Source organism: Antechinus flavipes, chromosome 4 (genome assembly GCF_016432865.1).
Source record: "Antechinus flavipes isolate AdamAnt ecotype Samford, QLD, Australia chromosome 4, AdamAnt_v2, whole genome shotgun sequence".
In the NCBI taxonomy this organism is placed as follows: domain Eukaryota; kingdom Metazoa; phylum Chordata; class Mammalia; order Dasyuromorphia; family Dasyuridae; genus Antechinus; species Antechinus flavipes.
This window is the reverse complement of record NC_067401.1, coordinates 62,587,965-62,600,121: the sequence shown is the minus strand read 5'-3', so window position 1 is coordinate 62,600,121 and position 12,157 is coordinate 62,587,965. Positions and strand designations below refer to the sequence as shown.

Genomic DNA, 12,157 nt, shown 5'->3' with positions numbered 1-12,157 from the left:
TACACAGGTTTGTTTTAGTTCTCAATTGTCCAGTCACATTTAAGCTGGTCTCTTACTGTGAAATATGATAACCTTTCTTTTCTCTGTGCTCTTTCTCTTAAATTAATGGCACTGTCTCTAATTCCATGCACAGCAAGCAAAGAGTTTAGTTTACTAGATAACACCAGGTCTGGTAATCGGCCAATGGCAAAAGAAGCAGTAGCCAAAAGAAGTAGTAGGCTAAAGACTTCACCTGAGAAATAGCAAACATGGGTTTTTTAATTGCTTTTTTCTTTCTTTTTCTTGGCTCTTTTTAGAAAATATTAATAACCAAGTCGAGTTCTGTTGATGCTAAAAGCAGAGGACTGGGAAAGGGGTAGAAAACTGGTTATAGATAGCTAGGATTATCATGTTTTGCACATAGGTGAAATAAAGATCTTTAAAACTAATTGTTCGTGAAGTTGTAATTCAGATGCATTCCAAAATAGCAGGAGACTTTGAAAAACACTAAGGGTTTGGATGAAATCATAAGTTACAATTAGAAGAAAATGTCTCAATTCTGAGCTGCTATTTGATACACTTTAGCTATCCCCTAACACAGAGTTCTAAAATTCTGCCATCCTGTATGATAGGATGAAAGAAACACAGCACCTCTTTAGAATATCTGCATATACTTTTCTTGCCTAAGGAGCAAAACTTTATGGTCAAAATGAAAAATGTCATTTAGTCTTACCACACCCTACCTCAGATCATGTTTTCCCAGTAGGAAATGAATGAAAGGCAAGAGTAAAAAATGAAAGCCAACTTGCAAAATGGTTATTTTCCTATGTTCCATGTAGCCTCTGAACTTCCTTCAGGGAGGTGTCATTAGGGAAAAAAAAATAAGATACTTATGCAATTTTTTTTTCAAATTTTAAAGGCTATAGAAATGCTAGTTATTATTAAGTAACCAGTCAACAAGTATTTATTAAATGTATTATGAAATAACTTGATAATGATTATCATCATTTTCTTCTCTTTTGAAATTGTACCCCCTTACTATGCTAACGTACACATAACAGAGGATTATTTTTTTAAATTACTTATTATAGATTTTTTTGTATGACTGAATTATCTGATATCATTAGGTATTAATATTAATTATTCCTCTTTGAGACCTTATATTTTGTTCTAAGAATAATGAGGTTGTTACTTTTGACGGAAATTCACCAGTGATAGAAATACAGGCTCTTGGAAATGATTTCCTGTAAAATATTGTGAAACTGAAAAGTGAGAGATTAATTCCCTTTATCATCATTTTCTAAAAATCCCACAACAGGAAATATTGGTTAGATGCTGGTTATCATCAGTGTTGCAAATAACATGACATCTTATTGAAAGAGAGTAAGTAAAAAAAAAAAAGTCTTGAATAAATTAAATGTTAACAGGTACACTTATATATCATTCCCTCTATGTATCCTTGACTTCAGTCCCTAAGAATCTGACTCATGCTGGATTTAACATAACAATTCATTTAAGACTTTTCTGATACATGTAGTATAATATAATGTACTTAGCTATGATTTTGAATTATACCCTAATAAGACTAAGTTTCATAAGGGTCTAAATCATACCTTAATCTAAACTTTAATCTCACCAAGTACTTCACACAGTGCTTTATTCACAGGATAAAATAAATAAATACCTGCTTAAAGATTATTTTAAAGCATCTTTTTAACTATAAGGAGGTATTGAAGCTAACTGTGCATATTATATATTGAATCTAATCTAAGATTATTAGAAAATTTATGAGTAAACATAATAAAATACATTTTATTTAGTTACAATACAATCTTTTACTGGTAGCTATGTAGCCAAGTAAATAGAGTATGGGACCCAAGTTCAATCTGGAACTTAATGGCTGTGTGACCCTAAGTAAGTCACTTTTAACTCTGCTTTAGTTTTTTTATCTGCAAAATGAACAGGAAAAATATCTTTGCCAAGAAAACCCCAAATGGAATCATGAAGAATTTGTACAAAACTGGAATGACTCAGCAACAACACAATCTTTTAGAAACACATTGGTAGACATATTAAAAATTAGAAAATATATTAAAATTCTTTTGTGTGGCAAAATAGAAATATGCATAACACATAGAAAAAATAGTCATATGAATGATTCTAAATAGCTTTCATTTTTATGGTTCCCATAGATTTTTTAAATTAGATTTTAGGCCTTGTTTTGTCTTCTTAGAATAAATTTAGTTATGATTTGGGCATCCAAGTGCAAACATACACACACATGGGCATTTCAGATATGTTGTTCATAAAACCAGAATATTGGTTTCACAGTTTCTAGCTTTAGAACAATAATGGATATTGGAGATAATTTAAGAAAGCATTTATAAAGTATCTATTATTTACTGTATACTGTATTAAAAGCATTATAAATATTATCCTATTTGCTCTTTATAGCAACCTCAAGGAATAATTTTCTCCATTTCACATCTGAAGAAACTGAGGCAGGCAGTGGCTAAGTGGCTTACCAGATTATAGCTAGTGAGTTTTGGAAGTCAGAATATAATTCAGTTCTTCCTGACTTCAGGCCCAAAGCTCTGTTCTTTGTGTCTCTTAGTTGTCTATCATCAAATCCAATCTCCTCATTTTACCGAGGAAGAACATAAGACCAGAGATATTCAGTAATTTGCTAAAGTGACACAGGTGCCATGTGGTAGACCTGAAATTTACACCTCAGTTCATTTTTTCCCTTATAAATTGCACAAATAATGCAAATAGGCTTATTTTTCCAAATTTCACAGAATGCAAAAAATCATAATTTTATAACTGGAAGGAATCTTACAAGTCATCAAATCTAACCCCATCATTTGATAGCGGAAATAGGATGATGATGATGGTGGTGATGAGTAATTGTAGAATATATATCATTTTAATATTTTCAAAGCATTTTATACTTTCATTTTATCCTTACAATCAAGGAAGTTAGGTGTTATTTTATCCCCATTTTATAAAAGAGGAAATGAAGGCACATAAAAATTAAGGGACTTTTCCAGGGCCACTCCTCTAATAAATATCTTTAGACCAGGATACAATAGTTCTTCTTGTCCACTGAACTACCTGGACAGGAGAAGTTAAATGACTCTCCAAAGTCACACAAGTAGTAAGTGCTTGGAAATGAACCTAGGTCTGTTTCTTAGTTTCATATTCCCCCACATTGTCCCCTCACCCATACAGTATAAGTATTAGGCCAGTCAGCCCTTTTGCATTTAAAAACATAGAATTCTCTGAGTGAATCAGATCTTTTTATTAAATTTCACATTTTAACTATGTATTTAAAAATCTGATTTCTAATAATATTTCAGATACCTATCTCTGTTAATCAAGCCAATAAAGAAGGGGGTGGGAGAAGAAGCTCATTTTCTCATCTCAACATCCAAAAGGCAAGTCTCTTTTCTCTTTGAAAGACTCTGCTTTTTAATACTGCCCATGTCTCCTAAGCTTGATTTAATTTGAGTATGCTCATTATTACTAACTAGGCAGCACCTCAGTAAATTAACCAGTGTTAAGGGGATTTTTTTTCCCTCAGAAAAGGAGAAAGCTTTACTGAAAAAAGAAAGCCAACTTCTTAGTCTTTTTTGGTAGAGAGAAATCCTAACCCCCAATCTGAAAAGGAGTCATGTTTGTGTCAGTGTAGTTTAGGAATAGCTTAGCTGCAACAATGTTGTGGTTTTCTTATTTTAACTGTAGCCTTGCTGGGATCAAACAATTTCTAAGAAATGTGTACTTATGCGTTTATGTATAATTTTATATTTCATATTTATTTATTAGATTTCATATTTTCTTCAACATTTATTTTGTATATTTGTTAAAATAGTCATGGTGCTTTGCATATAATAGGTTCTCAATAACTATTTATAGCTTTTGCTTGAGCTAAAGTTAAGGACTAAGGTATTAAAAATATTGAGTCATAATTGACTACAAATATTTCGTTTAAGAGCTTATTGACAGGACATTTTGGAGTGAAATGGCCTATAATATATTTATTCTGTATGCACACTGCTGAATGTAACTGTGCCAATCTATATAACTATGTGCTTTAAATAAGCAATCAATTTGGCTTCATTTCTCATCTATAACAAGATCATGTCAATATTTGGTTGGAAGAAAAATAGTGGGAAAGAGGTAGCATGAATATTCTCTAGTATATATGGCATTGATAATTCAAATTATGATCATGATCTCAACTGAATTCTTATTAAGCAAACTTCTGAAGTTCTTAGCAAGATCAGAATATATATATATTTGTGTGTGTGCACGTATATATGGGTATATATGTATATGGATCATAGATGTGTATATATGTGCACATAGACATGTATGTATATATTCTGAAGAAGACAGGACCATTTCACCTGCTGATCCCTGGGACTCAAAAAAAAAAAAAAAAACTTTCAGCAGAGACAAAATCCTTTAGCAGGATTTATGCATATATTTTTTTTGGGAGAAATCTCATAAATTTAATAAGCTTAGTTTTTCATATATTTTTTATTTTAATGAGTGACGGTTCATAACTATCTAACCTGTGAAGATTATCATCCTAATAAACAAGAAATTGACTTAGTCCCACTATTTTCCATTACTACCGGCTGATAAATTTAACATATGTATATATATAAATGAAAGATGAAATTGTGTAACTTGACATGATGATGTAATAAATATAAAACCAAGTCATACATTATTTGAAAAGCTATAGGCAAGATTCAATTGATAACTATGAACTTAATTTTTCATTTTCTGCAAAGGACACACACACATACATATATATATATACAGGAACAGAAGAATGACAAAAACAACTTGTGTGTGTGTGTGTGTGTGTGTGTGTGTGTGTGTGTGATGAATCACTGCTGTAACTTTACCTACATAGCTTTGCCAAAACTACAAGTAAATATCAGGATGGACTTTAGTATTCTGAAATAAAACATGATCATATTTTTTGAAATCCCTAAAAAGGATGGAATAACAAATTGTGAAGTAAAAAAGTTAGTAAATAGAAAATTAGAACTACAACTAAAAAAAAAAAAAGAAAAAGAAATTCATAGCATATATCGTCCATGGATCTCTTTTCCCCAGACCTTTCTATAATACTGTAAGGAACCTTGGGTTCCTAAGGAACATTTAAAAAAAAAAAACATTGCTTGATCTTACACAAGAAGCTCTTCAATATGTTTTTATTTTTTAAATATTAAAAAATCACCAAAGCAACAGTTTAAAAAGGCCTTACAAGTTATAAGAAGACATCCACTGTTCTAAAATTTACTCAAGTTTAGCAATAAGGTTGCTGACAATGATGCTGTCACAGTATTTCTATTAAAAGGTGGTGTACAATTCTCCCATTTTGACTTGAGCTCAAAATCCAAAGGCTAACATTAGCATTGCCCACCAGGATATCTATCCTTTCACCAACACTGGTTTACTTTTTCATTGCTATTTATTTAGTAAATGTGGTTCAGACATTAATGACTACTTTGTTATCTTTGAATATTTGTTTAAAAGAGATGTCTGACTAAAAGATTATGAGGAGGTAAGTATAAAGTATATATATTATTTTAGAAAATTAATAACTAGTAACTGGAAAATCAATAGAAAAATCATATCCCAAACCACTAAAGTATTATGTTAACTTCAAGACATTTCATTGAGTGACAGAAAGCCCACTAAATCCGAACCCTGTAATTTTCTATTTCTTAAATTTATCTGCTTTGCAAAAATAGACAAGTCCCCTCTCTATTTAATAAATTTCTCACTGAGACTGTAGGCAGAAGGTGTGCTTCTCTAAGTAGGTAAAGAGGGGAAGTGGGGAGGAAAGATAAGAGGATTTTGAAAAACTAATTTTCACTCTAATCTTAGAACTTGACAAAGAAAATGAAGTCTAAATAGAATAAATAAGCACATGTGTCTTCAGTTTAACTATCCCAGAATTGACACAAAAATGTGGCCAGATCTTATATTTCAGCTGTGTTTTTATAAGGGGAGAAAAAGGCTTGGTTGCCTGCTTTCATGAAATCTTTCTGTTTAATCAAAGACTGTAATTTGTGGTATCCTAGACCACATAGTGGGATGGGGAGTGGGAGGGAAAAGATCTGTCGTGAATGCCTTAGTTGAGTTGAGTTCCAAATTCTCCTATATGACCCTCCTTACACTGACTTAATAAGAGCTCATTCAAAAGAGTTAGACGCCTCAACCCTAATTGGTAAATAAAACCAGCAGGGGGCAGAGCTGCTAACTGCTCTGACAGTATCCAACAGATGACCAGGTACAGAACCCCGAAGGGAAACTTTGACGGTCCAAGCTGCTAAAATTTTCTCCATTACGTTTTTTATTGAAAATGTGGCACGATGATGGAGAAAGTCTCTTCAGTCTTTGTAAAATTTCCTTTGGAAGATCTCAAGTCTCTCTTTCTAGCCAAAAGCTGTATTCACCAAAGCCTAATCTCTTTAACTCCAGGGGAATGATACACCGCACTCCATAGTAACCAAATGGAGTCGGAGGCAATGAACCAAATCGTGAGTTCATGTATGAATGCATGTATATACGTATTTATATTTAGATATACAGATGCCTATATATGCAGAGCTACATTTCAAATCTGTTTAACGGAGTGCAGCCCGGGCATCTCCCAAGAATCCAACAGTTGGGCATTGCTTGTGGGAACGCAACGTTATGACAGCCAAGATCCCTCTGTCAGGATCCCAGGTTTCTCCTGGAGCCCTGAAATCTTCCTTTTAAGTTGCATCTCCTACACGTGCTTCTCCCTACTCCGGGGATGTGGGCAAGGGCAGCCTTCCGGGCTGATCCTTCTTATTTTTCCGTCCTTCTCACCTTCTCGGGACTATCTTCCTACCCTCTCCCAGCCTCCTTCTCCCTCTCCCCCCAAAAAAGTTTGGGATTTCTCTCTTTGCTATCTGCCCTCTGTTGGAATCAACTCTCACTTAACTACATACGAGGAACTGAGAACCCTGCTAGCCAGGTCCAAGGACACCTAACGGACCACTCCTGCCAGGGAAAAGGAGGGGAGCTGGGGAGGGGGGCGGGAGAGTGAGGGGGAGGGACATAGCTCTCGTTTCCTTCTACATAGACAAGGCTGAAGTGTTCTGAGTAGGTCCTGTCACTGGATTGTTGGTTTTGCCACGTAGGAACTTTTCCTTACCTCTCCTCCTCCCCCTCACCACCTCAATGTACCCCCCTCCCCTTCACTATCCTACTCATGCTTCCTCCTCACCCTCACCCCCAGTCCCAATTTCCTGAGGAATTTCATCATTTTCTGAAAAAAGTGCACCTCCAATATTGGAGGATTAGGAGTATGAGGCTGATGGTTTAATTAATAGTAGAGGAAAGATCGTAAAGTTTTTGAGTGGACACTATTCAGTATGGGAACATAAGTTTTGTTTGTTTAAGTCCTTTTTAATTTAGCCTTCAGGAATCTTGTAAAATCATTTCCATTTAAGTTTTCTCTAAATGCCATTTTCCTGAATCTGGAAGAGTCTGAATATATATACTCTTTCAGCCTCCCTCCACCTGTCTCATACCACCAAATGGAAACACTTTTTCCTTACTTTATTTGTCACAGAGAAAGTTATCAAACTCCATGGGAAACTCTCTCTCTCTCTCTCTCTCTCTCTCTCTCTCTCTCTCTCTCTCTCTCTCTCTCTCTCTCTCTCATACACACACACACACACACACACACACACACACACACACACACAAGTACATACGAGAACTTTAAATTATTTTCAGTGTGAACCGCCAAAGTGTTCAAAGAAACACATCTGAAATAAAAACTTCATCCAATTCGTTGTGTCCCTAAGACAGTCTTTCAAAGCACCTAGAGATTTATGAAATGGTCATCCTAGGTGGAGACAGCTGGTCTAAAAAGTAAACAAGGAGCATCCCGGCTGGTTTTCTGACAGTTCTTTCTTTGCTCCACACTACTCCTTTCTCCTGTACTCCCTTTCCCTCCCCCCCATCCCCAATTCCATTTGATGTCCTCCCGCCGCAGTTACAATATGGGCTTTAGCTCAATTTGAGGAGAGGAATAAATATCCATAGCCCACCCTGCTAACCAAACTCCCTTCTGTCTCTTACCTCCTCTGACCTCTGCAGCTTGGAAGATGAAAGCTATTACGACGAAGATGGTTATCGTGGAGTCCCAAAGCCACCTTTTCGTTTTCCACCTTGTGGACCAACGCTCCATCTCCAGGATCGATCAGAGTCCACAACTGTAACCTGCACCCACGAAGCTGAAATTTTCTACCCACTTCGTCCCTTCCACCTACCCACAGGGATGATTGTTACATAGCCATCAGGGAGGGAGAGAGAAAAAAATCTATTTTTTTTTTTTGGGGGGGGGCGCTAGTTAGTGGTAGTAGTTTCTTTCCTTGTCTGCCTCTTTCCTTTTTCTTCTCCCTCTCCAATGAATGGCCAAGCCAGGTCAGGTCCCTCTGATCCGTCCTCCTCGGTGCCCAGCCTTCAGACTGAAGGCAGACGAGGGGCTTTAATCAAAGGCGAAGAGCTCGCATGCCCCTAAACGCTTCATCCCGTCAGAGGGCCGGCTGAGAGGCACCAGGAGGCCCCCTCCATTCCCTCCCCCCACCCACTGACCCCCACAAGGCGAAACTGACAAACGGACTGCAGGTCAGAAACCAATCAAACGCGTCTCCTGGCAGCCCCAAGCCCGCCCTCCATCCCTTTGACTGAGAATCACTACTCCAGTCTGGCCCAGCCCACCGATCCCCTTCCCCCCCCCCCCCCCCCCCGCTCCCGTCCAGACTTCCCTCCCCTTTCTAAAACCCCAAGAAGAAATGGGAGGGGGATAGGGAGGGCGCCTGTATAGTTCAAGCACTTTGGGAATGAAAGGAATTGCAGGAGAGGGCAGGAGCCCCAGGAGTTTTGCAAGGAGTTTCTGTACTCAGGAACTGCTACTGGTCTAGTTGTTCGCGGCTGATCTACAGGAGGAGGAAAAGGGGAAAGAGAGCAGGGGGATAGGGACAGGGAGAAGAGGAAGACGAAGAGATAGGTTTGCTAACGTAGCTCAGCTCTCTCTCTCTCTCTCTCTCTCTCTCTCTCTCTCTCTCTCTCTCTCACACACACACACACACACACACACACACACACACACACACACACACTGTTCTGAATGGTACACGGCGTTAGAGGGGGTTACTCTCCCCTCCTCCCTCCTGAGATTTTGCTGGGAACGATGGAAGAGGTTATGCTTCTTGGGCTGTCCAATGTCCATAGGGACATCGTTTGTTGAGAAGAAAGCAGGACATGAAATTGGTCAATTAACTTGAGATCTTTAAACAGTATTACAGGATCCCATAATGTTCTCCTGGAGAGCCAAGGAATCATTGAGCAGTCGGGAAGAAAGAAGTTTAGGGAGCTAGATGAGCAGAGATGGGCAATAAAGGCTGTGCATTAGGTGAGAGGATAGCAGAGAAGCTAGGCAGCACCAGCAAAGTTCTTCAAGCACTTGTTCCCTACACACACATCTGGGAATGATGAAAGGCGGTTGGAGGAAGGAGAGGTCGAGGTAGGGGACTGGAAACTCAAATCCATGGCCACATCCCCAGGACAAAAGGTATGGTAATTCCACTAACTACAAGTACTAGTTAAAAAGGAAGGGTTTCTTTTCTTACTATGCTCATCAGTCCTACCAGGTAGAATGTTCTCTTTCTCACAGCCTTAGAAAAAGTCAAAAGGAACCATTTTTGTCCTGATGGAGATGCTTTGGCTAGGAGATGGAAAGGAGATCATGGCTTTCATATTGATTCAAATGGTCCCCTTGGTACCCCATACATTTCTGACATCATTGTAGATAGAATGAAAGAAAAAAAAAATAAGGTTCTTAAAATCACAACAATAAATGCTTAAACACAGCAAAAAATTCACATAGTCAAGGATATATATTACCTGTATGATTTTTTTAGGAGCCTTGAAGTAGTGGATAGAGAATAGTGGGCCTCAGAGTTAGAAGGATCTGGATTTAAATATTAATACATACTTGTCCTGGGATTTTGGGAAAGTTGCTTAACATCTTAAAACTCTAGACATCTAAGACTATAAACTGCAAAATGCCAACCTACATTGGTAGGAATTTCATCAATAGGGAATTCCATATAATATTGAAATCACAGCACTGGTTTCTTTCCCTAATATACTTCCAGAGCAGGAGGCAGGGATTCTTAACCTAGGTTCAGTAGACTCTCCAGGAGTAGGTGGATAGCAGTTGTTTATCCTTCTTTCTGGGAAAGGACCATGACAGGGAGATGATGCAATGACATGCAAGTAAATTGGATTTAAGTGAAGAAGAACCATATAAGATTACCTGCCTCACTTTCCCCTTCAGAGCCATCTGGCTCTCTTGAAATACAAGATATATATAGATTTCAGGAGATAAACAAACTCAGACAGGATGAGGTGGGGAATCACAGTTTATTTTCAATATAATTGAACTATATATTGACAGAATTTCACAACCATAGTCATTACAAACTTTGCTGTATAGTTTGGGGAAAATAAATATGTTTCCTTAATGCCTTAAATTGTCAAGCATTTGTTAAATAAAGTCACCTGATTTTATGTTATGGTCTATTTTGCAATGCCAGACTTTTTGCATACAATTGAAATTCTACAATATTTCTTTTTCTTATTCTACAATATGAGATCTACTTTGGAATCATGTGTTTTAATTAATATGTGGATCTAAAAATATGTGAGGGAAAAGGGCATCATATTTTAGCTAAAATGTATTAAGTAATTAAACAATTTATAGTTATATGAAAAAATGCTCTAAATCATTATAGATTACAGGAATGCAAATTAAGACAACTCTGAGGTACCATTATTTATCTCTCAGATTGGCTAAGATGACAGAAAAAGACACAGATGAATGCTGGAGGGGTTGTGGGAAAACTAATATACATACATTCTGTAGAGCAATTTGGAACTATATGCAAAGGAATATCAAACTGTGCATAGTCTTTGATCCAGCAATGTCTCCACTGGGCCTGTATCCCAAAAAAGATCATAAAAAAGAGAAAAGGATCAACATTAGCAAAAATGTTTGTAGCACCCCTTCTTGTAGTATCAAGAAACTGGAAACTACAAGGATGTCCATTAGTTGGAGAATGGTTGAATAAGTTATACTATGTGAATATTATGAAATATTATTGTTCTGTAAGAAATGATCAGCAGAATGATTTCAGAGAGGTCTGGAGATACTTGCATGAAATAATACAGAGTGATGTGAGTGAAACCAGGAGAATATTGTATACAACAACAACAAGATTATATGATGATCAATTCTGACAGACATGGCTCTTTTCAATAGCCAGGTGATTCAGGCCAGTTCCAATGGTCTTGTGATGAAGAGAGCCATGTGCACAGGAAGAGCACTGTGCAAACTGAGTGTGGATCACAACATAGTATTTTCACTTTTTTATTATTGTTTCCTTGCGTTTTGGGTTTTTTTCCTTATTTTTTTCCCTTTTGATCTGATTTTTCTTGTGCAGCATGATAATTGTGGAAATATGTATAGAAGAATTTCATATGTTTAATACATTGGATTTCTTACCATCTAGTAGAAAAGGTAGAGGGAAAGAAAGGAAAAACAAATTTAGAACACAAGGTTTTGCAAAGGTGAATGTTGAAAATTATCTATGCACATGTTTTGAAAATAAAATTCTAATCAAAAAATAAAATTTGCTTCAAGTAAAACATAAATAGACAGAACAAAATTTGTTTCTGTATTTCTCCACAAATGTTTATTCATCACATAGAAATAATTTAGATGTGTCTAGGCCCCATTTAGATATCTCCAAGTGAGTCTTTTTTTTTTTTTTTTGGTTGGCATATTCTAACACTCTATTGAATCTGTAATTACAATGATCTGTGCGTTTTCTCTATAATTAATCAATCAGTTAAGGAAAATTCATTAAATTTTGACTAGGTGGCAACCATTGTGCTAAGTGCTAGGGATAATAGATGATAGATAGATAGCTATGAATATAGATGTGTATATATACAAAGAAATTAATAGATATCACAATTCACCTATGCTTGCCCGTGTTATTTGATTAGATGGATTACATAAAACACCTGTGTGGGATATAGATAC

The 12,157-nt window shown here is 36.5% G+C and overlaps 1 protein-coding gene across 4 annotated transcripts in view; it reads right to left on the bottom strand.

The window, feature by feature from the left end:
* The window catches only part of COL11A1 (collagen type XI alpha 1 chain), a 264,657-nt gene extending 256,066 nt beyond the window's left edge, over nucleotides 1-8,591 (bottom strand). For all 4 annotated transcript variants that reach the window (XM_051993218.1, XM_051993221.1, XM_051993219.1 and 1 more), the window contains exon 1: nucleotides 8,125-8,591. In XM_051993218.1, coding sequence (XP_051849178.1) covers nucleotides 8,125-8,233 — 109 coding nt within the window. In that variant the 5' untranslated portion in view covers nucleotides 8,234-8,591. The remainder of the gene's footprint in view (nucleotides 1-8,124) is intronic.
* Between the last annotated feature and the right edge of the window lie 3,566 nt (nucleotides 8,592-12,157).